A 27,976-nucleotide genomic window follows, 5' to 3' on the forward strand; every position below is an offset into this window, starting at 1 on the left:
AAACTTGTAGAATAAAATTTTCCTCTATAATCCGCAGTGGTGGAATCCACCATACACAAGGGACTGCTCAGTTTTCCAGCAAGTAAAATTATACCCCCCACCAATTTACAAGCACGTTTCTTTTTTTCTTTTTTTGTTCTTTTTGGATCTAAAATGAGAAAAAGGCACAAATGAATGGCAAGTGCCTGTACCCTAAGCAAAAATGTGTTCTCTTCCTTATTAGAGGCGTCTAAATGAGGAAGGAAATAACAGATAACAAATAGAAAATGAAAGAGAAGTTAAGATTTTTCCTTGTAAAAGGCATCATATACCAAAAATCCCATTTGACAATTGCTTGTTGTTCATCCTCCAACGAAGGCACACGTTCAGGAACGTTCATCCAACGGTACCCTGTTGTCGATATTGTCTGTGTGCACTCAATTTCTTCAGTCAGGCATGGTACTTGAGATGTTAAAGAACATAAGGCAATCAGTGCAATTTCATACCACTTACAGAGTGCCATCTGGGTCAAATGCGCAAATGTCGTTTCACTTCACCTGTGATTTACAGAAGTTTTTCAAAGATATTTTCCTGAGGATTTCCAGATTCTTCCTTCAAGTGAAATGACCATAACAGTAACATCATCATGATACTTTCTCCGATCCCCCTGTGGGATGTCCAACAATTCATGAAAGTCCATTCCTGTAAAGCATAAACATTCACACTGACCCCGAATGAGAATCGACCATGGAAAAGAAACCACAGTAAAAAACTCCCAAACACAATCCAAATGCCAAGGAAACGAAAACTAGCAACAAAGGTGTTATTTAATTCAGAATTAAACTCAGCTTCAGAGACATAATTTAAGCCCACAACAATAGAAAATTGTGAATTCATCATATGTTGAAAGTATTAAGAACAAATCTTCTCATAACCAATACTGGTTTGATTAGTATCGATCGGTTTTCTAGAATGTGTATTGTAAATTATGAAGTTTCAGACATTCAATTAGAATAGTTGATGGGCAGCGAAGGTACTCCGAGGGAAGACCAATTATGTGTTATGCTTTGACTCGAGTTATTAACGGAAACAAGAGCGAAAATTTGGCATAGCATAAGATATAGCAACTACCTGCTTTTCTGGCTGCACGGCAAAGAAGCTCCTCTATCAAGTGCTGTGCAGGGTCTCCATCTGGAAACTTCTCCATAAAGTTCTCAACATAGGAAACTACTTCTTCATTGGTTAGATATTGATATAGCCCATCAGATGAGAGCACGATGAATTGATCCGTGGGGCAAAGTTTATGGTGACGAAGAGAAGGTAAGCATGATAAATATGGCGCTGTACCAATATACTCGTTCCGAAACATTTCCAGTAAGACATCATTTAATTTTGGCTGTAGAAAAATGGACAGCAGCACCACTTTGTAAGCTAAATACAATTGGATAAGGTGTTCAAAAATAATAGAGCAAAATCAGGAAAGGTAAAAAACCATGTTATAGTCAAGTTGGTCGAACCAATCCCATCATGAATTGCCACCCAAAATGTAACAACCCAGACCCACCGCTAGCAGATATTGTCCTCTTTGGGCTTTAAAACGCGTCTGTTAGGGGAAAGTTTCCACACACTAAAATATAACCTAGACCCACCGCTAGCAGATATTGTCCTCTTTGGGCTTTAAAACGCGTCTATTAGGGGAAGGTTTCCACACACTTATAAATGGTGTTTTGTTCTCCTCCCCAACCAATGTGGGGCATTACAATCCACCCCCTTCTGGACCCAGCGTCCTCGCTGGCACTCATTCCTTCCTCCAATCAATGTGGGACCTCCACCAAATTCACCCTCCTTCGTGGCCTAACGTCCTTACTAGCACACCGCCTCGTGTTTACCCCCCCTTCGGGGAACAGCAAGTCTAGTGTCTAGCTCTGATACCATTTGTAACGACCCAGGCCCACCGCTAGCAGATATTGTCCTCTTTGAGCTTTCCCTTTCGGGCTTTAAAGCGCGTCTGCTAGGGGAAGGTTTCCACACCCTTATAAATGGTGTTTTGTTATCCTCCTCAACCAATGTGGGACATTACACAAAAGGTCTCCAAACCTAAAAGAAGGCCTCAAACCCAAAAGAATAATGCCTATCTAATAATTACAAAAGGTCTTAATGGATATCGTCCATGAGGAGTTATAAAACCTAATGTTTTCTCAAAGAACGTCCCATCCCACTACAAATCCTATTATTTCTTTCTATTCAAATACACCATAAAACAGCAACCAAAAAAAGAAAGCTTGCTTGCCAAAGAACTCTCTATTTACCCCTAAAAGGATGAAAACACTAGAGGAAGTAACAACCTAAGCCCACCGCTGGTAGATATTGTACTCTTTGAGCTTTCCCTTACGAGCTTCTCCTCAAAGTTTTTAAAATGCGTAAGCTAAGGAGAGGTTTCCACAGCGAGGACACTGAACCCCGAATGGGAGTGAATTGTGAGATCTCACATACGAAGCATTCTTTATAAAGATGTGGAAACCTCTCCTTAGCCGACGTGTTTTAAAAACCTTGAGAGGAAGCCCGAAAGGGAAAGCTCAAAGAGGACAATATCTGTTAGCGTGGCAGGCTTGGGTTGTTACAATCATGGACCATAATCTCTATTAGGCACAAAAGAAAACCCAAAGGAATCCAGAAAACTCTCAAAAAAATTATCAATATTACCCAAAGACATGATCCTATGAAATAACTCAAACTAAAACGATTTTTATAGATCAAGGAAGATCGTCGGGATAAACGTGCACTGGAGTTTAAAATTCCCATCACTCGTGCACAAAAATTTGCAACATGACCACACACCACTATTATTTTGAGGAGTGCAAAAGCATAAGTTTACTATTGTAGTCATGACTATTGCCCATTTTCATATGCAAGCCAAAATCCAAGAGGAGAAATGCAACAATGTAAACAATATAATTGATGGTACATGATACAGAAGAAGTAACTCTCATTATGTCATGTGCTCTTGAAGCTTTATACATATAATATGCAGAAGAAATAAATAACATTCAGAAGATTGATTACTGATACAATTAGAAGTGTAATAAGTACAAACCTGTTTCAAAAATCCTGCACCAAACGCCCTCGTAACCTTTAGACGACCCTTCACTCTATCGTTGACAATGCACCGTTTGTCATCAGGGTGCTCATTCTTTATTCTTCTTACTTCCTGCACGTGGCAGGATCAAAGTTGTTATTGTTGGATGATGAAAGTCCCACATCGGCTAATTTAGGGAATGATCATGGGTTTATAATCAATGATACTCTCTCCATTGGCATGAGGCCTTTTGGAGAAGCCCAAAGCAAAGTCATGAGAGCTTATGCTCAAAGTGGACAATATCATACCACTGTGGAGAGTCGTGTTCAACTAACAGTTATGCGAATGAAAAAACCAATCAACTTGACATGCAAATGCTTAACCATCAAGTACCATGCCTGCAAGGCAGTGTACTCTTTTTGTGTGTAGTTTTTTCACTACAAAACCCAAATTAAGACAATTCAGACAACAAAACCCATAAGAATAAATGCAAACAAGCCTATGAAACCTCAGCTACAAGGACAAGGAATTTGAAAGAAGCTTTTACACAAGAAATAGGTCTTCTCTAATCATCCAGGACCATCAGGCACTTCAGATGACCAAAAAAAGACAATTTGAGAAAGAAGTTTCATTTCCAGCCTTGTGTCATCAGCCAAAGTGATTGAGAAGATAATCAAATATAAGTTCACTTGTTCAGATTAATCGAGCACAAGAAATCAAGGCATGGATGCTTACCGTTTCAAATAGCTGACAGACAAAAGATTAGACATTCTTTTTCATATTCAAATGGTTATTTGTTTGACTTTTACCGATTCGATCTCTGGTGCATCATCCACTGGCATGAGAGGGGAGGGGGAAATTAAACCAATGCCTTGGGAACTTGGAAATTATTAGGATCTAATACCATTTCCTAACATGCGATATATCTTCATTGAATGTATGTGCATGAGTAGAAGGAAAGAAACTAAGAGGTATAAGGGCATTGAATACATTAACAAAGAACAAAGAACCAATCTTACTTCTTCAATGCTCGTGCTATGATCGGTGGATAGCTGCAATGCAGTCAATCTCGTCGTCTGAGCTGAAGGTTGATTCGTTCGAGTTATTTTCCCTTCGCTCGTTGTAGACTCCTCAATTATACCCTCCATGCCCGTCCCTTTGTCGCCCTCCTCCTTCATGTCTTCACTAGGGCCAACTTTTTGTTGCTCATACTGTGCAACAATGGCACGGCTATCACCCAAATTCATTACATACACATCTTCATCCCTCATTAACACAACCAGTAAGCAAGAACCCATCAAAGCAAGCTCTGGATTGGTATCAAGCAACTTATCTGTCATATCCAAATATGCTAATTCAGTTATCTCAAGAGCTCGTGATAGTGCCCCCAACACCAACTTATGATCAATTAAACCTTCCTTTCTCCTCTTACCACTTCGATAAGATGTCTCTTCCACCCTATTCTCAGCCTCAGCCTTCTCCTTATCTCCCAAACCATACTTCCATGGGAACAAAGTCTTAACATTACCCTCCTTATGCTTTGACAACCCTTGTTTTAACTTGGACAATAACAGCCACCTTCTACCAGCTACTGAACCTGCACTATTTACACTAAGCGCATCGTCGACCGAAAATGCAAATCTCTCCGACCCCGAAAGATCAAGTCCATCTTGTGTATCATCCTCCGCTAAATACTCCCATAACCGCCGCCTCCTCCTGTTCTCCGATCCAACCTCGGATTGAAATGTAACCCTCTTGACCGATCCTCGATCAGTAGCCGGTGGTTCCACTTCCGCTTCATTTCCATTAGTTTCAATCCTTTGACTAGAGGCTCTGGAAGAGGGGTCAGCATTAGTTTCGTTCACACTGACTGTACTCTCTTCAGCAATGTTTGAAGGGTTGGAATTAGCAGCCTCATCGTTATCATCAATTTCCCAAAACAATCCCTGAAGCTCATTGAAGACAGCTCTGTAGAGATTACCCATCAAGAATTCAGGCGCATCAGGGCCATTGAATCCATCATAAATCCCAACAAACAACCACCCTTGCTCTTCCGATACAGCCACATGTACCCGATCCTCCCCAGCCTTCCCAAGCGCCCATTGAACATCACTCTCATTCCTCACCTCCGGCTCATCTCCCGCCGTCGAGCTATCCTTCCGGCCAACGAAATTCAACACCGGCACAACCCACGGCCGCTTATCTGAAAAATTCCTCGTAAATGCCTTCCTAAACCCCGAAATGCTCTTCTTCCTCTTCTTCTTCACGTACATCCCACCCAGCGGAGCGGAGAAATGAACTCTCCCAGCACCGCCACTGCCACCACCGCCACCACCAGCGCCGCCACCACAACCACCACCACCATCGACATTTGCATCGAGCGGACCAGACAGCGCCCCACGCTCAATTGGACCAGAGAGAAAGAACCCACCTCGCTCCAAAGGTTCGGTACCACCTCTCGGCACCGGCTGAAGCGGAAGAGCAGTAAAAGAAGATGTACTCTCGAAGCCATTCAAAATACTCCCTCTCACTCCACAGCCACTACCACAAGCCCCAAGTGCAGTGTCAGTGGCATCGTCGTAAACACTATCGACCATAAAAACAGATCTGGGAATAGAACTATTGGCACTGACAGAAGCGCCGGAGATGGCCTTGAAGGCAGTCTCCGGCAGGCCAGTTCTAGTCCTAGTCCCGAGCGGCAGCGGTTCGTGAGGAGGCGAAAAACGAAGCGACTGAGAAGGGGAAAGAAAGCGATCGGAATGAGAAGGAGAGAGGAAGCGGTTGGAAGAGCGGACGTAACAGAAGGAATGGCCTAGGGTTTCATCGAGAGGCTCGGAGGCAGAGAAGAGGAGGTCGGAATTGTCGGCTGGAAGGGCGGCGGGGCGAGTCTCCGGCTTAAGGCACGAGAAGAGGCTGGAGACTCCGCTTCCCATCACATTTGATTCGAACTTCTGTGCGCTCTGCAAAGGGGGGAAAATGGCACCAAAAATTACTTTTCCGGCGGTCTCTCTCTCTCTCTCTCTCTCTCTCTCTCTCTCTCTCTCTCTCTCTTCTCTCTCTCTCTCTCCCTCACAGCAAAAACAAAAGAAATAAACAAATGAAGTGAACAGAGACTCAGAAAGAGAGAGAGAAGAGAGAGAGAGAGGAGAGAGAAACCTTGTTAGTTTTTTACTTTGTTTTTCTTTTTTTTTTTAATTACAATTTTTTTTTATGGTCCACCAAAATTAAAGATTTTGAATCTAGTCGTACATGGTTTAAGGTTTACTGTCAATTCGAGATTACAGATTTTGAATCGTGCCATACATGATTTAGGGATTAAGGTTTACAGTCGACTCGAGGTTAAAGATTTTGAATCGTGACATACATGGTTTAGGGATTAAGGTTTCCCGTCAACCTCAAGGTTAAAGATTTTGAATCCTGACAATCGACCCTAGGGTTAAATATTTTAAATTTAATGTACATGGTTTAGGGTTTAAGGTTTACGGTCGACCTTGAGGTTAAAGATTTTGAATCCTGATGTACATGGTTTAGGGATTAAACACATTCGACCTCGAGGTTAAAGATTTTGAATCCTAACATACATGGTTTAGGGTTTAAAGTTTACGGTCGACCCCGAGGTTAAAGATTTTGAATCTTTACGTACATGGTTTAAGGTTTAAGGTTTACGGTCGACCCCGAGATTAAAAATTTTGAATCTTGATGTATATGGTTAGGGTTTAAGGTTTACGATCGACCTTAGGTTAAAGATTTTGAATCCTAACATACATGGGTTAGGGTTTTAGGTTTACGATCGAGCGCGAAGTTAAAGATTTTGAATCTTGACGTACATTGTTTAGGGTTTAAGGTTTATAATTTGAATCCTAATGTACATGGTATAGAGTTTACGGTTTACGATCAACCTCAAAGTTAAAGATTTTGAATCTCGACAAACATGATTTAGGGTTTAGGGTTTAAGGTTTACGGTCGACCCCGAGGTTAAAGTTTTTGAATCCTGATGTACATAGTTTAGGGTTTAAGGTTTATGGTCGATCCCGAGGTTAAAGATTTTAAATCCTGGCGTACATGATTTAGGGTTTAAGGTTTAGTAACGTCGATCCTTCAACTTAAGTATAGGAGTGAGACCAATAAAATATATGCTCTACTAAATTATTCATAAAAAATTATCATGCAAAAATGAAAAATAAATATTATAAATTACCCTTTTAATTAATTAATATAGCATTGCATATTATTTTTTACTCTTATTATTTAATTTATTTGTTAAAAAGAAAAAAGAAAAAGAAAAAGAAAAAGAAAAATGGTTTGAATTTTGGTGTACATGGTTTAGGTATCGGTTATGCATTTGTTGGGACTGCACATCTGGCATTACGCGAATACAAGGGGTATTGTGTGCCACGTAGGATGCCAGGTTGTCAAGGGGATGGGTCCACGGAAAAGTAATAAGCGAAATGACGAATTTGGGGCTGAAAATTTTGTAAAAGGACGGGGGAGCCCTCCATAGTGTAGGGATAGGGTCAATGTGGAAAACCGAGACGAAACGAAGGGCTTTTCTGGGATTGCATTTGTCTTTTTCGTTGTTTGTGTGTGTCGGACTTTTTTTTTTTTCTTTTTTCTTATTATTTTGTCTTTGTACCCGAACCCAAAAAAAAAAAAAAAGAAAAAAAAAGTGTTTATTTGACCATTTTACCCTTACAAAATGTAAAAAAAAAAAAGGAGATATATGGACAAATTTGACGTTTGAATTGGATTGTCACACTGTTCTAAGTTATTTCCATACTACTCAAAACTCTCGATTTCCATCTAATATTTTAACAAGGGTATAATTGTAACAACTCATGTTTAGGATTCGAAATTCGGAATTGACACTTGATGTCTCTGAAATTCCCTTAAAGACTATCTGCACAAATGAACCTGAGTCAAAACACGATTAATTTTGGAGTTTTACTGAAAAGGGAGGTACATCTTGTTGATATTTAAAAGTCAAAATCTTATAAGAGAAGACCCTGCCACTGTAATGACCTATTAAACAAAGTTGCTCGAGAATATTAAACATATAAGTTTGACTTAAAACATGATACAATTTTGTCACACAAGTGGCAAGAAAACAAAAGCAAGGGTAAAATGGTAATTTAGGAAAGATACCATTTTTTTTAAAATAATAATAAAGAGTCAAATGGGCCAAAAGGTCCAAAGAGAAAATGAGGGGGGTTTGACTTGAAGAAGCCCAAGCCCAAAAGTTATCCTTCACATATCCCCATCACTGCCACTCACGGATCCTGGTCGGGCATATCCGACAACAACAACCGCACGATCAATCTCTGACCACATACATCAACGGCTCACATTCACTCCCTCTACGCCGTACTGATTAGTCAAACCCGCTACTCGAATTTCAATTTATTATTTATATATTTATTTTCGTTTCTCGCAAATTAAAAAAAATAATAAAAAAATCGTCACTATTGATACTTATTTAATAATAAATTGAATAATATTTATTTTGGGGAGTCGACAAAAAGTCCTACGTGCCCACACGGTCAACAAGTAGGAAAAACAAAAGTGTTCATTTGACCATTTTACCCTTACAAAATGTAAAATTAATTCAAGGGTAGAGTTGGAATTTCGCATTACAAGGCGGGAAGCTTTTTGTTTATTTATTTTAAACGGGGTAAAAAGAAATTAAAAGAAAAAGTATAAATTCTGGAAAGTCAAAGTGTTAGTTAGTTTAGGGAAATTCGTTAAAGACAAAATATATTTAATATAAATAAATTTCAACTTCATGTATTATTTTTAAAATTACCATATTAACCTCAACCTTTTCTCAAAATTATTTTTAATAAAGATTAATATTTAATTAAAAAATCAGGGTAAATTTATAATAGTCAAATTAATAAATAATATTTTTTTAATCTGAAATTAATGAATAATAGTTTTAATTCAAATTTAAAAGTTTGAATTAGTTAAAGTACTTTTTCTTATTTAAATTTATTTAAAAGGAAAGAGAGAGAAAGAGAGATAAAGGAAACCGTTTAAACGTTTCAATGCTTTGGTGAGCTGTGGGGTCCATGACACCTCAGTAGTCAACGACCCATGACAAAAGCTCCTCGGAGTGGGGCCCACTCTTTTCAAAAGTGGGCCATACAGATGACGTCATCTTGTCGGTTTTTATTTTTATTTTTATTTCTCCCTATTAATAAATTTTAATTTGATATATAATATATTTAATAAATTTTTTAAAAAATTAAATTGAAAGTTAAAAACCTCTTTTAAAAGATTTTTAGAGATAAACTTATATTAGTTTAATTAATTACAATGTTAAAATTTTAATATTTAAAATAATGCAACAAACCATTTTTTCTCCCATTTTATAATTTTATTTATAATACTTAATTTTAATTTACCTACTTCAATTTAAAATTATATATTGTCTTTGGAGACTTTTGACAAAGTAAATTGAAGGAATTTTGAAAGTTGTAAACTTTTTTTTTCCCAAGCATTCTTATTTTGGTCCCGCTCGATTAGACATGTTTGATTTGGCTACTCTTGTTCGGTGTAGTTTTAAGGCTAATATGCTTTGATTTTTTTTCTTATTTAAAGCCAGAATCATCTCGTGTAAGGTTGTTAATTGACTAAGTATTGACTATCGAGCCAAATGGGATGTATACTCCTATTTGGATTGAGTTTGATTTATCTTACTGGATGCACTTAGTGAAATAGAGACTCTTCAATGAATTGGTTAGCCGTACCACTATAGTCGCAGATTAGATGACTTATGTTTTGGTTCTTAACTTTAGACACGTGCTCGATGACCCATGTTTTATATTATGGGTCACGTACTAAATTATCACGATTTCTAACGTTTGATTAGGGTTACAAGTTAGATGATCCTGTATCTGAGGCAGGTCACAAACTAGATGACCCATTTTTCTAACGAATCATGTCTATCAATTTATGTCATATTTTTGTTGTGTGTATATGTCTATCTAACCCCAATGAGAGCAACTTACGAGTATGTTCAATATTCAACCTGTAATAGTTCAAGCTCACTACTAGCAGATATTGTTCTCTTTGTTTCTTTTCGAGTTATCCCTCAAGATTTCAGACTAGAAAGAGATTTCCACATATTTATAAAGAATGCTTCATTTTCTACATTACATATACGCGGAAGTCAAAACCTTAATTTTCAAGTATAGGTAAAAATGTACTAGAGACGTAACGAACAGGGTTGTTAGCAATGCTACGGGTTCATGTATTCTTTTTGAATTCCAACCATTTTTCAAGTAATTTGAAAAATATATAAAAATACAATTAATGTGACATATATTTCAAATTTTGTTATTATTATTTTTTTTTATTTTTATGGAAAGTTATTAATTTCAAATTTGACTTTTGAAATGATTATGCCAAAACAATACATTTGGATTACATTCATTCGATATATTTTATTTCTATATTTCAAATTAATTTTCATTTTTTTCATACATTAAATGAATTATTTAATCTCTAAAATAAATGAATTATTTTAAGATATTTTTTAAATATTTCTATGGGTTAAAATGTTATTTTTAAAATAAAGTATTAACCGTTTTCATCCCAAACTAATTATAAAAGATTTTTTAAAATTTGGACGTTATTGAAACTTTTGAAATTTTAGAGGTATTTTTGAGGCAAAACGAAAGCATTAGTCTTTTTTTTAGGTTATAACGACATTTGGTCTCTTGAGTCGGGTTTGTTGATCTACATAATCAAAGAAATCTTGTGCATAATTTAGAAAATTCAAAAATTAATTAACGAAATAATTAAGCGTTTGACTTATATTTAAAAGTCTTCTCAAGCCATGAGTTTGAATATTGACATAATTTGAAGGATTCTTTTGTTGAAAATAAATGAATAGTCAAAAGATGTTTTTTTTTTTTTTTTTTCAAATTGTTACAATTCAAAATTGATGCTTTTATTTAATAAGTTTTCAAGTGAAATTAGGGGAAATCTCAATCCTTTATAGCATATAGAAGTCAAACTTTGTTTTTTAAAAAATAATAATTTAATTCAACTTTTAAATTTTAAATCCTTGCTAAATAGTAGAAATATTTGGTCATAAAGAAAATAATTTTTAAAATTGTTTTCTTTTATTCTTCTTGAAAAACCATAATTTTCTCTTTGACTATTCATTATTATTTGAATTTCAAGTAATTTTGTCATTTTCCCTATATTACTTTCAATTTCATTAAATTAAATTATAATTTTGAATAAATTGTGAGTCAAATAGAGGAGGGAATGTGAGATCTCAAGTTGGTTGGGGAGGAAACGAAGCATTTCTTATAAGGATGTGGAAATTTCTCTCGAGTAGATGCTTTTAAAACTGTGAGGTTGACGACGATACGTAACGAGCCAAAACGGACAATATCTGCTGTGATAAGCTTGAGCTGTTACAAATGGTATCAGAGCCTGACACTTGGCGATGTGCCATTGAGAACGCTAGGCCCTCAAAGGGGTGGATTGTGAGATCCCACATTGGCTGGAGAGGGAGTGAAACATTCCTTATAAGAATGTGGAAATCTTTCCCTATTGTTAAAACCGTGAGGTTCACGGTGATATGTAACGAGCCAAAGCGGACAATTTCTGCTAGCGGTGAGCTTGGGCTATTACAAATTGTATCAGAGCTTGACACCTGGTAATGTACCATTGAGAACGCTGGACCCTCAAACAGGGTGGATTGTGAGATCCCACATCGGTTGGAGAGGGAACGAATCATCCTTATAAGAATGTGTAAATCTCTCCCTAGTAGATGCTTTTAAAACCGTGAGGTTGACGACAATATGTAATGAGCCAAAACGAACAATGTCTGCTAACAGTGAGCTTGAGCTGTTACAAATGGTATTAGAGTATGACATCTGACGGACGATGTGTAATTGAGAATGTTGGGCCCTCAAAGAGGGTGGATTGTGAGATCCTACATCAGTTGTAGAAAGAAACGAAACATTCTTATAAGAGTGTGAAACTTTGACTATTAAAAATGGAAACATTCTTATAAGAGTGTGAAACTTTGACTATTAAAAATGGTATACCAGACCTAGGTGATGTGTCAGTGAGAATGTTGGGTCCAACGAGTTGGATTGTGAGATCTCACATACATTGGAGAGAGAAACGAAACATTCCTTGTAAGAGTGTAAAAACCTCTCACTAGAAGATGTATTGTAAAACCGTGAGACTGATGATGATAAGTAACGAGTCAAAGCGGATAATATTGAAAAACTTTTTTTTTTTTTTTTTTTTTTTTTTTTTTTTTTTTTTTTTTTTTTTTTTTTTTTTTTTTTTTTTTTGTAAAACCACGAAAAATTAGATGGTGAATATAATATTAAATTTTTGTTGACATTTAACATTTTGCACATAATTATGAAGTTGAAGTCAACATAAGTGGTGAATCTCTAGTATATCTAAAAAAGATTAAAGATAACAAAAACATCATTAATTTTGGACATACTTTTGATAATAATATATTTTTTATTTTTATAATATTTTTAAAAAATATCAACTCATGCCTATTCGAGTAAGAATTCGATACTTGATGGCCCTGACACTCTCCTACATCCCCTGCGACATGGTCACGTTATAGGTATATGCAATGACTTTCAATTCTTTTTAGCTTTTCTTAGTCATCTCATCCTCACGATTGCTCTCTTTTAGATTTGGTCTCTTTTCATTCATGTACACCTCATTTATTCGAGTATCATATGCTCACCCGTTTTTGCGTTGTTTCGTCCCAAAACCACATCTTACTTTGAGTATTATCACTCTGATGCCATTTGTAACGATCCATGCCTAGTATTCATATCAGAATTTCGAATCATAGACATGGGTTGTTACAATTTGTGACGGAGTAAAGGAGAGACACATAAATGAATCAATACTTGAATAAGAGTGATCTTGAAGATATGATGGTCAAGAAATATTTTAAAAAATCAATAGTCATTACCTAAAACCCTAAACCCTAAACCCTAAATACATTTTTCGACAATTCAATCGTAACAACTCCAAAGTTAAGCATATTTGGGTAGAAAAATTCCATGTTGGGTGATTTTCTAAAAACTTTCACAAGAAACAGATAAGTGATGACAAAACGAGCTAAAAGAACCCAATTTGAGTTGTGAGATAGTCTTCACTCTTAGAAATAATTCAAGCCAAGAAGGTAACATGATCATGTCACAAGGTAACGTCATGACTATCAAGTGCCAAATCCGAATTTCAAATCCTAAACATTAAGTGGTACAATACTCATAAAATTGTGTAACGATCGAACAAACTCAAAATTTTTAAAATTGTAGAAACAAAATTGGAACTAAACCCGAACAAAACTAGAATTGAACTCGAACATAATAAACGAGAGTAGAGACAAAAAGTAGATTAGATTGAAATGAATGATATATGAACATATAAATAAATGTGATTGGAAGGGAGAGTGGAAAAAAGAGAGTAGTGGGTGAAGAAGGGATATTGGATTATGGGGTCTAACAAAAGTTTATAATCAATACGTTATGTCACTCAACAAAATGCTATGGTTGACTTAATCCAATCCTAATAAATGCTATTCCCACTTTCCCACTTCAAATCATCTCTAGAAAATGGTCAAATTTTAATAAGCGGACGGTTAATAAATATTGTCGATTCATATCGTCGTCAATTTCATAGTTTCACATCTTTAGAAGGAAAGTTCGATTTTCCTGATCTGTGATATCACAATCCAAATCCTTATAAGGGATTCTTCGTTCCCCTGTTGTGGGATATCATAATCCACCCACGCAATCTATCTTGTTACTTTCTCCAATCAAGGTAGGATCTCACAATTCACTCCTTTAGTTGGCTTCGGCCTGTATTCGCGATTAGCCTAACTGTTTTTAGAGTGTGTCTATTATAGTGAGGGTACCCTCTTGAATAATCCATTCCCTTTAGATGGATTGTAATATTGCATTGTTTTTTTTTTTACTTTTTAAATTTGAGATTGAAATTTCAATCTCACTTTGTAAATAACTATATTAAAAAATTTATGGGCAAGGTTAAAGTCGTCATTTCAAGTATTTTTATTTTAAAATGAAATTTGTAAAAAAAACACACTTAATCCCATATCATCGTATCAGATCTCACTTAGATACTAAAACCAATAAAAAAAACATAATCTCATTATGCAAATAGAGTGGTTGTCACTTTTTCTTAATCATTAGGGTTTAGAGTTTTATTAATTTGACTTTAGGTTCAAATCTTACCATTTCGTGTTTGTGTGGTTATGATCAATCTCAATATTTGTTTCTTATATGATTATGATTATGAAATTGAATCTTCAATCTTTTTCTTATATCATCATGAACAAAATTAGGACAGGATTATATATTCCCGTCCCCATCTCCATTTTCACCTCATTTTCTATCCACCTTGTTTTATATATATTTTTCTGTCCACTGAATGTCTCTATTGAGATGATCGACATTCAGGATCCATAGAAGTTCATTGAAACCTTCACTGGAGATGGAATAAATATAAAAAATTTTGAAGATTTAGAAGTTAATCAGAATGATATTCAAAATATGGCAGTAGACACTATTGATATTGAACTTTTACCGATAGAAAATGTAACACAAAGCTATTGCGTACATAAAGGCGGAACTCAATCTACAAGCTACCATGATATTCAAAATCTGTATCGTCCCTAGTCATAACTCAATAGGTAAGACACTACCGATAATGGCACTTACAAGACGGAATATGTGATACAAGTTAAGCCATGATTAATGAGTCCATATAGAGACAGAAAATGAGACACCCAAATAACATTTTTAATAGACTCAAAGTAGTTTAGCCAATGATAATTAGTCGAAAGTTACCTTGATGATAGGGAGAATTCAAGAGCTCTCGATCGCTCTAGAATCCATGATGTCGTTGGTTAACCTCTTTGTATACTATGTATTTGCATGTTGACGGTCCTGACCAACCTCCTATACCTGCATTGTGCAACAGTTGGTTCACCTCTTGCCATACACAAGCGGCTAAGAGTTAGGGAGGTTATAGCTGGGTACTATATGATGGCTAGATCCCATGGGGCATCATTAACACACATCCCTTTCCATTGAACCAGTACTGAGGTGGTCCACAAATTCAACACAAATGGTAAAATCCGGGACTAAAACTTGAGAAGCCTTGTAACAGTCCAAGCTCATCGTTAATAGATATTGTCTCTTTTAGCCTATTATGTATCGTCATTAATCTCATGATTCTAAAATGCGTTTACTAGGGAGAGATTTCCACACCCTGAGAAAAGCTTTATTTCTCTCTCCAACCGATATGAGATCTCACAATCCATCTTCCTTAGAGGCTTAGGATCTTTGTTGGTACACCACTTAGTGTTTGACTATGATATCATTTGTAACAACTCAAGTTCAATGCTGGTAGATATTATCATCTTTTAGCTGTTATAAATGGTATTAGAGTCCGTCACCAGATAGTAACAACTTTCTATTACAAAAATATTGTCCACTTTTGGCTGTAACAAATGGTGCACAAAAGCTTTTCTATGTTTCATAGGATTTAAGAATTAACAACTTCCTATGTGATCATTATAGCTATAAAATAATTATATGTTTTCTTTTTTGTTTCTTTACTCTTTCAAGGATGATACGTGCAAAGTGATGCATGTAGAATCATTATATATGAAAGTGATACATACCCAATCACACTTAGAAACTATGAACGTATATGAAAATAGTACATATCTCCAATATAAGAATAGAACTAGAATCAAAGACTAAATTCTATGTCCCACTACAACCACAATAGCTATAGCCATGTTTGCATGATTTTCATTTTTTGACCTCCAATAGGGGAATCACGGAGTATTTATGATACTTAACATTTTTCAATATTTTTTCAAGTAAAGACAACAACATCTCGGGCGATTGATTGTGCTTGCTAGTCAGAGTTCAACCTCTATACTCGATTCCTTTTGTTATGCAATTAAAATTCATACTATTCATATAATAACGAACTAAACTGTACTTTAAAAAGTAGAGTCATAAGTATAATATAGTTGAATCAGGTTCTATGTATACATACACACTTATATATATGTATTCATTAAACTTTATGCACTCTTGCCAAGCATTTGTCTTTAGGATGAGGAAATGGCATGTAAGTCATCGGACATTTTGGATTAAGCTGTTCAATCCTGCATTATTACAAAATGATTGTGTAGTAATTAAGAAAAGGTTTTTGTTTATGTTTTGTGTTGAAGTTAATAGAATTAATTAATGAGAAGTTAAGAGTAAACTTACTTGTAATTGAGGAGAAAATAATGAAGAAAAATTGAGATTTCGAGCTTGGCAAGATCACTTCCGGGGCAATACCTGCTTCCTGATCCAAAAGGGATGAAAGCTCCTGGCGTGGCTACATAATTCTTTACAAAGCAAGAAAAATTCCATTCAATATGCCATTAATTAGATCAAAAGAGAAAAAAATGTGAGATCTCACGTCGTTTAGAGAGAAAAATGAAGGTGTAAAAACCTCTCTGAGATCCTACAATGGTTAGAGAAGGAAATAAAACATTTCTTCTAAAGGTGTGGAAACGAGGATTCCTTATAAAGGCGTGAATACCTTCTTGAGATCCCATATTGGTTAGAGAATGAAATGAAACATTCCTTTTAAAGGTGTGGAAACGAGAATTACGTATAAAGGTGTGAAAGCCTCTTTGAGATCCCACATTGGTTAAAGAAGGAAACAAAGTCTTCCTTCTAAGGGTGTGAAAACAAGGATCAAAACGGAGAACTAAGCACGAAACATTCTTTGTAAGGGTATGGAAACGGGGCAATAAGCATCCCTTATAAGGGTGTGAAAACGGGGCACGAAGAATGTCTTATAAGGGTGTGGAAACGGGGCATAAAAAATCTCTTATAAGGGTTTGGAATAGAGCACGAAACATCTCTTATAAGATTGTGAAAACGAGGAACGAAACATCCTTTACAAAAATAAAAAAGGCTGGCAATGATATAAATAAGTTACATACATCCCATCTTGAAGGGTTGAACTCTCGTGGTGAAGGAAATAGCTTTTCATCCATATAAAGCTCCCCAAACCAAGGTATGACTTTCCATCCCTTTGGTATAATCTTACCTAAATAAAGTACAAGAAATCATATTTCATATGTTAGAAAGACAAACATACATATATGTATAGAAATTTAATCACTTACCATTAATTTCGACATCAACTACTGCTTCACGAAAAAGCATTAATGTGACACCACCAACACGTAACGTCTCATCTATAATCTGAAATATCAAAAAATGTATTCTTAATTTTGATTTTCTAATGTTCGTTTGGGTATGTTATGTAACGTTCCCCTCTCCAACCGAGGTGGAATCTCACAATCTACAGGAGAGGTTTCCACACTCTTATAAGGAATGCTTCGTTCCCCTCTCCAACCGAGGTGGAATCTCACAATCTACAGGAGAGATTTCCACACTCTTATAAGGAATGTTTCGTTCCCCTCTCCAACCGATATGAAATCTCACAATCTACAAGAGAGGTTTCCACACTCTTATGAGGAATGCTTTGTTCCCCTTTTCAATCGATGTGGGATCTCACAATCCACCCCTCTTGGGAGCCAGCGTCCTCACTAGCACAAGGTGTCTAATTCTGATACCATTTGTAACAGCTCAAGTCCACCGCTAGTAGATATTATTCGCTTTGGCCCATTACATATTGCCATCAACCTCATTGTTTTAAAACTTGTATACTAGGGAGAGGTTTCCACACTCTTTTAAGGAAGGCTTCATTCTCCTCTACAACCGATGTGAGATCTCACAATATAAATGGGTAATTTCAATCTCAAGAAAAATAAATATTAAAATCATACCTGAGAAAGAAATTTCATCCGTTTAACCTCAGAGAGAATTATACCCTTTTGAGTTGTGGGTCTTTGTGCAACGATAAGTTCTTGCTCTTCCTAAAACATAGAGATTTTATAATATAATAGATCATATAATGAATACTACAAATCCCAAATATTATATAGTTGAATAGAACATGAAATGTAGCTATGTTAAGAAAGAAATAATCACTAACCTTGGCTCTTTGGAAAATATGTGGATGTTTTGTAAGAAACAAAACTGCCCACATTGCTGTATAAGCTGAAGTTTCATGGCCTGCAAATAGCTTACCAAATATCAAATCTCTAATGGTTTCATCATCCAACTCTTCACCATCTTCATCTTTCACTTCCATAAGCAAATCCATCATGTCTTTAGCTTCCCAACTTGTTCCTTGCCTTTTCCTCACCAATCTCTTTTGGTCGATGATGGATTGAAGTATGTCGAGCAACTTCTTTCTAGCCTATGTTTAAATTTGTTAATAGAGAAAAAAAATAAAAATAAAATACCACTAAAGTTTGCTATTTGTTTTAAACATGCTTACGTTCTTTCAAAAGTTACAATATTGTCCTCGATAAAAATTGAGACTTGGAGTGAGTATGACGTTGATATGGAATGGTATAACACTGACTTTGAATAGTTTTGATGCTAAATTAATACAAGTACCTATAAACCGTTTACTTTTATTTCAAAAATACCCTAAAACTTTTCAAAATTACTCTAAAAACTTTTGAACGAGTCTAAAAAAAAAAGTACCCGCCCTCAGTTTGGATGGAAACTATTAGTACGTTAAAAAATATCCTTGATTTTTTAAAAATTTCATTAATATCTCCCGTTGCTAACATGTTTAAAAATATCTAGAAGGAAGATACTTTTTTGAAACATAATATTAAGGTGTTTTTGAACTTTTTGAAAGTTTAAGGTTTAGACAAAGTGCAAAATTCTAGAGTATTTTTATTAATTTAACCTAATTTTGACCCGTCACACGTTTGAATTTGGCATAATCAAGATATTAACTGCAAAATATATTTAATTACAATAATAAAAGTATTATTTTGCATTGATCAAATGGGATAGAGAAAGCATATAATAAGTCCAACCTAACAATGATGAATTAGTTTCAAATATTATAGTTTAAATCTCTTAGCGGTAAGATAGTGACATAAATACAATAAGTATTTGTCATTCTCAAGTATTAGTAAATGAACACATTTTTTAATCTACAATGAACTAGAGAGGACGATGACATGCTAAGGATTCAAACACGACCTTGTATTTGATACTGTGTTAAATTAGGACAGTGTAAACTTGTTGATAAGTTGTTAGTAATCACGACCCTCTAATTGTAATGACCAAAGCCTACCCCTAATAGATATTGTCTTCTTTAAGATTTTTCCTTTTGAGCTTCTCTTAAAAAATTTGTTTCGTTCTCCTCCCGAACTGATGTGGGATCTCACAATAATGGTATGATATTGTCTACTTTGAACATAAGCTCTCATGCCTTTACTTTTGGTTTCCCAAAAGGGCTAATATCAATGGAGATGTATTCTTTACTTGGACTCATCTCCCAACAATCCTCAATAACTCTCTCCTTGAACAAAGTACACCATAGAGTCTCCTCTGAGGCCTATGAAACCCTCGAACAACCTTCCCTTAATCGAGGTTTGACTCTTTCTCTAGAGCTCTCAAATAAAGTACATCATTTGTTCGACACTTGAGTCATTTTTGACTATATGTTCGAGGCTCATAAGTTATTTGTTCGAAACTTGAGAATTCTATTGACATGACTAAGTTAAAGACATGACTCTAATACGAGGTTAGTAATCATGATCCTCTACAATAATATGATATTGTCCACTTTGAGTATAAACTCTTATGACTTTGCTTTTGATATTCTCAAAAGGTCTTGCTTTTGATATTCCCAAAATGTCTCGTACGAATAGAGCTCTATTTTTTACTCAAACTAGTATTCTTTGTTTATTTTTTGGGTAATGTACTAAGTGTTATCTTGTATATTTTAATCTAAAATGAACTAGAGATACCATGACATTATAAGGATTCAAACATAGAACTTTGTATAATACTATGTTAAATTATTGCTACGTAAACTCGTGGATAAGTTGTTATTAATAACGACCCTCTTATGATTTTACTTTCGATTTTTTCAAGAAGGTTCATACCAATGGAGATGTATTCTTTACTTGGACTCCTCTCCCGACAAAGTACACCATATGTAACAACTCAAGCCCACTGGTAGCAGATATTGTCCTCTTTGGACTTTTCTTTTCGAACTTTTAGGTTTTTAAAACACATCTACTAGGGAGAAGTTCTCACACCCTTATAAACAATGTTTCATTCTCCTCTCCAACGGATGTGGGTTCTCACACCATAGAGCCTTCTCTGAGGCTTATGTAGCCCTCGAACAACCTTCGAGGCTCGACTCCTCTGAAGCTCTTGAATAAAATACACATTTTGTTCAACACTTGAGTCACTTTTGACTACACCTTTGAGGCCCACTATAACAGCTCAAGCCCATCGCTCCTTTCGGGTTTTCCTCAAAGTTTTTAGAACACGTTTGCTAGGGAGAGTTTTCCTAACTCTTTTAAAAAAATGTTTCGTTCTCATCTCCAACCAATGTGGGATCTCACAATCCACCTCCTTTCGGAGCTAAGTCAAGGACATGACTTTGATACACTTTAAGAATAAACTCTCGTGACTTTACTTTTGATTTTTTCAAAATGCCCCCGTACTAACAGAGATGTATTCTTTATTTGGACTACTCTCCCAACAATGCTCAACATAATTACGGTCAATTTAGTCTTTTTAACCGTTTCGATGATTAAATACAACTACTTATCCAAACCCCACATGAATTATTGACAAGAAACAAAGTAAAAAAGGAAAGAAAAGAAGGGGCTTACCTTGAGTGCTTTATGGAGGTTGAAGCCAGGAAAGTTGATGGGCAATGATATGAACCCTAAAGCAACTTCAGAAAACAAACCCTCCATTTCTCCAATGGAAGACTCTAAAGAAGAAGAACCCATGAAAATGTTCCAAATAATTTTGAAGGTCAGCTTCTTTATCTCTGACAATAGCTCAATTGGGTTCTTCATGCTTGCCCATTCCTCTAACCCACTCATCACTGTGTGTTCAATATGATTGATGTACATCTCCAGCGCGGCGTGGCCGCTGATCGGCGCCATCGTCAACCGCCGAAGCCGCTTGTGCTCCGCCTTGAAGACTTGTACCAGTGACTTTCTACCGGTTAGCATATTGATGTTCTTGGGTAAACTAGGTTTGAAGTTGTCTTCATCGCCTAAGACTTGACGACAAAGTTCAGATGAACAAACAATTATAGTTGCTCTACCAAGTAGGTGTGTTTTGTACATATCTCTTTTCCCATATCTGTAAAAAAAAAAAAAAAGAAAGTTTTGATGAGAGATATCAAAATAGTATCTCGATTCTTGTCGTTCGAGCTCTGATCGAACTCTATTCTTTTGATCGACAATTAGCTAATATCGCCTCTTCATTTCCGAGAGTAGTTTCTAAAGTAGCAATTATGTGTCAAATGAAAGCTAAATTATACGAAATACTCTTGAACTTAGGAGTAGTAATTCGTTAGAAGGTTTGAAAACGATGTGTGACTTGGAATGAAAATTAGGATCCAAACACCTGTTAGTAACAACGAACCTCCATAAATGGAATGAAATTGTCCACTTTAAGCATAAACTTTCTTGACTTTGGTTTTGGTTTCCACGTAAGGGTTTCAATTAACCACTCCTACAATCTTCCTCAAGAACAAAGTATCATTGAAGCTCTTTTTAAATAGTCATCAATTCATCTAGCACTATCCTGCACAACAACTCTTTTTTTTTTTTTTTTTGCTAGTTTAATCGAGCTCTACCATAAATCTTTAATTTGTTCGACACCTGAAAATTCTATTGACATGTCTATTAAGAACATGACTTTGATACCACTTGTTAGTGACAACGAACCTACACAATGGTACGATATTGTTCACTTAAAGTATAAAGTTTCATGAGTTTGCTTTTGATTTGGTCTCATATATAGTGTTTCCTACTTATATACCCATGATGTTCCCCTTAATAAGCCAATATAAGACTCCAACAATACGATTACGCCGGTTTCAAATATCAATTTCGATGCACACTCTAAGTAGAATGAGGGGAAGAAACATATTATTTGAACATATTAATCATAAACTTGAATGAAATGGATGAAGAAATGACCTTATGTAAAAGTTGGCAATGAAATTACTTGGCTGACCAGAGATGAAATTCTTGATGTATGATATGGTAGAACCAAGAAGAGGCCAACCCATATCACCAGGAGGAAGCTTAGGCCATGTTTTACCAAGCTTGGCCGCATAATACCAACCATTTAGTCTCTTCAAAATCCCCAAAACAAACACAAAGGCTGCAACAATCAACACCAACCAGTTCTTCACCTCCATTGCTAACATTTCTTCTTCACACCTCCCCTACCTTCCTGATCCCCTTAATAATAATTTGGTTGAAGAATCCAAGACTAGATGAAAAATTTTAAAAAGTTAAGCATTAAAGAGAAAAAGATAGAGATTATTTAAACATTAAAGAGAAAAAGACAGATTATTTAAATATTAAAGAAAATAAAAACTAAATCATTCAACGGTTGACACATACAACGGGATCAGAGACTGCCGGCTGAGAATGAGGTGTACACAGGTTAACTTGTGAGATCAGATTTTAGTTGGAAAAGAGAACTAAACATTGCTTGTAAGGAAAAGCCCAAATAGTAGTGGGCCTTGACCGTTACAAATAATATCAGAGCTAGACATAAGGCTATGTGTCAGCGAGGAGGCTGAGCCCTAAAGGAGTAGACACGAGGCAGTGTACCAGCAAGGGCGTTGGGCCTCAAAGGGGAGTGAATTAGGGGTCCCACATTGATTAGAGAAGAAAATGAGTGACAACAAGAACATTGGCTCCGAAGAGGAGTGGATTGTGAGATCCAACATTTTTTGTGTAGAAATCTCTCACTAACAAACAACTTTTTAAAAATATGGAAAGGAAGTTTGGATGAAAAATTCCAAGAGATGGGTTGGAGAATTTTTTTAGACTAGTTCGAGATTTGGGTCGATTTGAGCCAATCGAGTTCTTGAAATTCTAAACTCGTAGAAAGAGAAAGACAATAAATGAAGAGACGAACAGAGAAGTCAACCACAAGATCAAACGTCAACACAAATAGCAAATCAACAACGAAATTAAACATGAACACGAACACAAATACGAACACGAGCAACACGAACTATGAGATCGGAAGAAGAAAAGAGAGAAAAGGGAAGGAAGTTGGAAAAAGAAAGGCAGAAACTTTTACCTGGTGTGGTGAAGAGATGAAGAATTAAAGGCAAAATGGTTGAAAGTTGATGATTTGGCCCCAAATCCAGATCGAGTTGCAGACATTGCGAGCGGAGAGTGTGAGGCTGTCTCTCAACTTATAAGACAAAACGTGAATGAAAGAGAAGATGCTCAACTCTTTGTCTTTTTCTTTATACTTTTAATTATTTTTAAATTTTAAAAAAAAAATACTTTAATATTTTATTTAAACAAAATACCTTTAATTTTTTTAAAAATTCAAAAGTATTATGGTTTTTATAAAAATGCCAATTTTAGCTTGCCTTAAATGTCTATATTACTTTTTTACGGTCTTACTTCCATTTAATATTTAATTCTCTAATTTGAATTTATACTTTAATAATAGGAATATTTTCATTTTAGGCCATTATTTTATACATTTATGATAGGTCTAATTTTTTAATATATTGTATTAATTATTACACCTTAGGTAATGAACTTCGATTTCTTCTAACTTAAAGTTACTACCATCATCTTAATTTAAGCTCTTATGCAAAATAGACGAGATCCGACGAATTCAAATTTGTGTCGAACCCATCTAAACTGACCCAACCTATAGCAACCCATAAGAAGTCCTCCCGCTCATAGCCAGAGACCCGCACTCAAACTCAACAACCTCGCGCGTCTCCGCCCACGCACACTACACCCAATACCCACCTGCAGCCTGCATCCATAACCCGAGGCCCAAATCCATTGCCTCAGCCTAGATTTGCAGCTAGCCCAACATCAATCTATGACCCGTGCCTCGACCCGACTCGACTTGCATAGGCGTTAGCGCCTCGCTGTGCCACGTGTCACACCTGCATCCAGACACTCCTTCAACATACACGGCTTAGTCGGCTCGGCTTGGCGGCTCAAAAACTAGCACTTCAGCTCAATAAAGAATAAGTTGAGCAATTTCCATTGTTCCTACCATTCCGAAGCTAATTTTGACCCTAATTAAGGTAATTAAGGTCAATATGATGCCCTATTTCATAAATTCAAGTTAAAGTTCATTAGAACTGTGAAATACTGATGAAACGAAATTGACATCCTAATAGGAAACGACTTCTAGCGACATTTGGAGCAACTTTGAAGAACGAAAGATTAGCATACTAGAATTTAGGGAGACGCCGGCTAAGGCCAACCAAGTAAGTGGCCTTACTATAGGATAGGTTGGACAATTGTTTGATGTGTGACGACACGTGCCGAGTGGCTCCTGCACGTGTCATTTATGTTTTCTCTTATGATGCTTTGATGATGATGTATGATGTATGATGTATGATAACGTGAATGAGTTGTATGATGATACCTTATGAGGTTACATGATGAATATGATGTTGTTATATGATAACATTGTATGATGATGATGATGCATGATGACATGACGAGGTGAGATTGTGGAATTTCTTTAATATGAAGTTATTTTCCTATTAAGATGAGATGAATGTTTTAACTGTCATATTGCATTATGAGGATGATTTTCCTAAGGCACCCCCTAGTTAATGTTAATGATGACGAATGTATGAAAACCAATTCACGTATATTACTTATAGTAATATAAGAATGGAACTGCGGGTTGTGTCGTAAAGATGTTTTAAAGATGAGAAACTATAGGGATAACATGCATTCTATGTGTATATAAACATCAGGCTACTTCCCCTTTTACGATGGCGAGTCTTGATGTGTACCATCAAGATGATGGTGGTGTTCATGCCTCGCGTGACACTCAGGGGTCTGCTGACCTCTAGACGTTGCTACGGACAGCTAGCTTGACTATGATGGGTCCATGGGGGTGCGAACGTCTGGAGATTCACGCTCGCACGTGTGAGTCATGTTAGTATAGGTCATTTTGCATTTCATGTTTATTTTACTTATTATTATTATTTTTATTTTATTTTTAAATTACGTTTTCAAACACGTAAGACTATGATAGTGTTTTAAGTTGATGTTATGTTTTTAAGATAAGTTAGGATTTAGAATGATGATTTAAGAGTTAGACCTTCGAGATTTTAAACTTCGAGATTTCTTTTTTAAATCTCTCTTCACCGCATCTTTTTCGTCGCTCCTTTGACTCTCGTGACTATCTATTCTTTGTTCCCTTCATTTTCACGGTGTGTTATGCCTCCAAATGTACATATAAACACAGATTCATGGATGTCTTCGAAAATTGGAACTCAAGTTCTGACGGTGGCATAAGAACTTAAGACCTTGGGAGTGTAAACATCTTACCATGAATATGTTTGGCTCGTAGCTTCGTTCTTGTCGTATGTATGTAACATTCCCTCATTCGCCTTACCAGAATCCTCGAGGCTTCAGGCGATTGCGTTTATTTTTTTTAAGAAAAAAACTGACCATTACACGTGATCTTTTATCAGTATTCCACAATTTGTTTTCTATAATTAATTATGAAAAATAGAAAAAATAGTTGGCTTATTCTTCATTTCATTTTTGTCATTTTCTTATTCTTGTTAATGTTTTTTTATATTATCAAATATACCCTTTATTTGTGCACAAATTGCTAAACTAAAATAGCCTTTTAGATAAATAAGCCAAAATGTGGGGTTTCTTTTGTAAAACGACTAAATGTGATCGTACTTTAAATTTTTATGGACATATATACCCTTGTCGAGAAATTCCTTCTATTATGAGATATTTCCATCTAACAGCCAAATTAAATAAAAATACAGTATAAATAGAAATGTCCATTTAACGACATTTAGGTTTACGTAGAGAATGGTAAAGAATTAAACAAAATTTTAAAAAAAAAATTTGTCGACGACTAAATGGAGAAGGAGAATATATTCTCCGTTCCACCTCACTAAATTTTGGCAATTGTTATTACATTTAATTTTAGAACGAATTAGTATCTAAACTCGAGTAAGTTCGTTTTTGTTATTTAAACTGCTTCCCTTACTGAATCGGAATCACGGAGATTAGTGATTTTCTTGTTGTCTTTGCTACAATTACCTTGTTTGCTTCAATTAGCTATATATTAGTATGAAGAACTGTATTCTCAATGGATTGCATCAAAATAGGGTCAAACACAATAATTGTTTAGGCAAATTATCTATAAGTTTATAAGTTAATAGAACTTTTAGAATTATGTAGAATATCGAGATATTTAAAGAATGTTTTAGAAAGGTTTAGATATCTCGATATTTACTATTCTCGAGCATTGATAGGAACTTTGACTTTCAATTGGTTTCTCTCCCGATCTTTTACCTTCATATCTCTCTCATTTATTGATTGATTTGAATGATTCAAGAGCCCATACTGATACTCCACGAGGTTACGAGCAACTTTCGTGAAGAACTTTCGACTGGAAAATGCTTATAAGTGACCGGATCTAGGAACCTACGATCTTTTTCTTTTCTTTTCCTCTCTCCTTCAAGGCTACTTTGAATTATTTTATAAAAAAAAATTAGACTAGTTTGTTTATATATTTTTTTAGGTCTTTGGTCATATTTTCAATTTTTTTTTTCTTCAACGGAAGGCTTTCGATTGATATATATTATTTATGGAATATATCTTAAATATTATCTTAATATTCTTCTATTTATGATTTGATTTGGAGTATATTTTATTTTATTATCAGTATTTAATTATTTTTATTTTCCTCATTTGTACTTCTTGTATCCTATTTAAAGGATATCAATATCAATAATAATATATGTCTTCTCAATTCTATTTTCTATCTCATTCTTAACACTTTACTTACGTTCCAATTGAAAGCTTCTAGTTTTGAATGAAGGTTCAACCTTGTCGGGTTCCATGAACAATAGTTGCTTTATCTTGATAGCTAGCAACTTATTTTGATTCTACTCCTTGAGTGGAAGCTTGAAAGAAAAAACTCAAAAGAACAATATTTACTAGCAATGAGCTTGGTCGTTACAAATAGTATCAAAACTAGACATTGAATGATGTGCCAACAAGCAGAATGAGCCTCGAAGGGGAGTAGACAAGAGGCGGAGTGCCAATGAGGAGACTAAGCCTCGAAGGGGGTAGACATGAGGCGGAGTGCCAGCGAAGATGCTGGGTTTGAAGTGAGATAAATTGGATTGGGGTCCCACATCGATTGAAGAGGAGAACGAAGGATTTTGTACAAGTGTTTGGAAACCTCTACTTAGCCATTTTAAAAACATTGAGATTGACAACCATAGGACAAAGCAAAACAGACAATATGTGCTAGCAAAGCCTTAAAAATCGGGTCATGACACTTTTTCTCCCTCACTAGCTTTATGCTTTAGAGCTAATCTAGATCCCAAATTAAGCAAGAGGGCCAAAATGACCATTTTTCCCCTCGACAACTTTTCCCAATTTCTCACTACTTTCTTTTATATTTTTCTCGAGTTTTTGAAAATTTCTAAGTATTTTTCTCTTCTACACCATCTTGAAGTCTACTTTTTGGGTTTCCCCTCAAAGCTTTAAAGGTAGGTTTCTATACCCTTATAAAGAGTGTTTTGTTCTCCTCCCAACCAATGTGGGACATCACAATCCACCACCCTTCGGGCCCAGCGTCCTCTCTAGCACTCTTTCCTTTCTCCAATTGATGTGGGACCCCCGCGGGAGGTTTCTAATGTAGGACATCACAATACACCCCCCCCCCCCCCCCCCCNCCC

General features: G+C 35.7%; 2 protein-coding genes and 1 long non-coding RNA gene across 5 annotated transcripts; 1 reads left to right on the forward strand and 2 right to left on the reverse strand.

Moving 5' to 3' along the window:
* Window positions 1-7: 7 nt before the first annotated feature.
* Window positions 8-6,122, reverse strand: LOC111500235 (protein phosphatase 2C 29-like). 2 transcript variants are annotated; one of them, XR_002721059.1, is made up of 5 exons: window positions 4,075-6,122; window positions 3,074-3,187; window positions 1,111-1,375; window positions 486-681; window positions 8-406 (listed from the first exon to the last, which is right to left on the reverse strand). XR_002721059.1 is itself a non-coding variant. In XM_023151937.1 (4 exons), the coding sequence occupies exons 1-4, from the start codon at window positions 5,986-5,988 to the stop codon at window positions 557-559; spliced, it is 2,418 nt and encodes an 805-aa protein (XP_023007705.1). In that variant the 5' UTR covers window positions 5,989-6,122; the 3' UTR covers window positions 8-556. The 2 variants fall into 2 exon arrangements, 1 of the variants encoding a protein (XP_023007705.1); XM_023151937.1 differs by having other exon boundaries at window positions 8-681.
* Window positions 4,302-23,472, reverse strand: LOC111500298 (beta-amyrin 11-oxidase-like). 2 transcript variants are annotated; one of them, XM_023152028.1, is made up of 10 exons: window positions 23,338-23,471; window positions 22,215-22,512; window positions 20,886-21,369; window positions 18,161-18,427; window positions 17,952-18,041; window positions 17,286-17,364; window positions 17,100-17,206; window positions 16,372-16,493; window positions 16,150-16,265; window positions 4,302-4,313 (listed from the first exon to the last, which is right to left on the reverse strand). In XM_023152028.1, the coding sequence occupies exons 2-9, from the start codon at window positions 22,445-22,447 to the stop codon at window positions 16,175-16,177; spliced, it is 1,473 nt and encodes a 490-aa protein (XP_023007796.1). In that variant the 5' UTR covers window positions 22,448-22,512; window positions 23,338-23,471; the 3' UTR covers window positions 4,302-4,313; window positions 16,150-16,174. The 2 variants fall into 2 exon arrangements, with proteins under 2 accessions (XP_023007796.1, XP_023007797.1); XM_023152029.1 differs by lacking the exons at window positions 4,302-4,313; window positions 22,215-22,512 and having other exon boundaries at window positions 16,042-16,265; window positions 23,338-23,472.
* LOC111465164 lies at window positions 11,450-27,387 on the forward strand. Its single transcript, XR_002714162.1, has 3 exons — window positions 11,450-11,581; window positions 22,673-22,678; window positions 27,376-27,387. It is a non-coding gene; the product is annotated as an uncharacterized LOC111465164 (long non-coding RNA).
* Window positions 27,388-27,976: the final 589 nt, after the last annotated feature.

Source organism: Cucurbita maxima, unplaced genomic scaffold (genome assembly GCF_002738345.1).
Source record: "Cucurbita maxima cultivar Rimu unplaced genomic scaffold, Cmax_1.0 Cma_Scf00028, whole genome shotgun sequence".
In the NCBI taxonomy this organism is placed as follows: domain Eukaryota; kingdom Viridiplantae; phylum Streptophyta; class Magnoliopsida; order Cucurbitales; family Cucurbitaceae; genus Cucurbita; species Cucurbita maxima.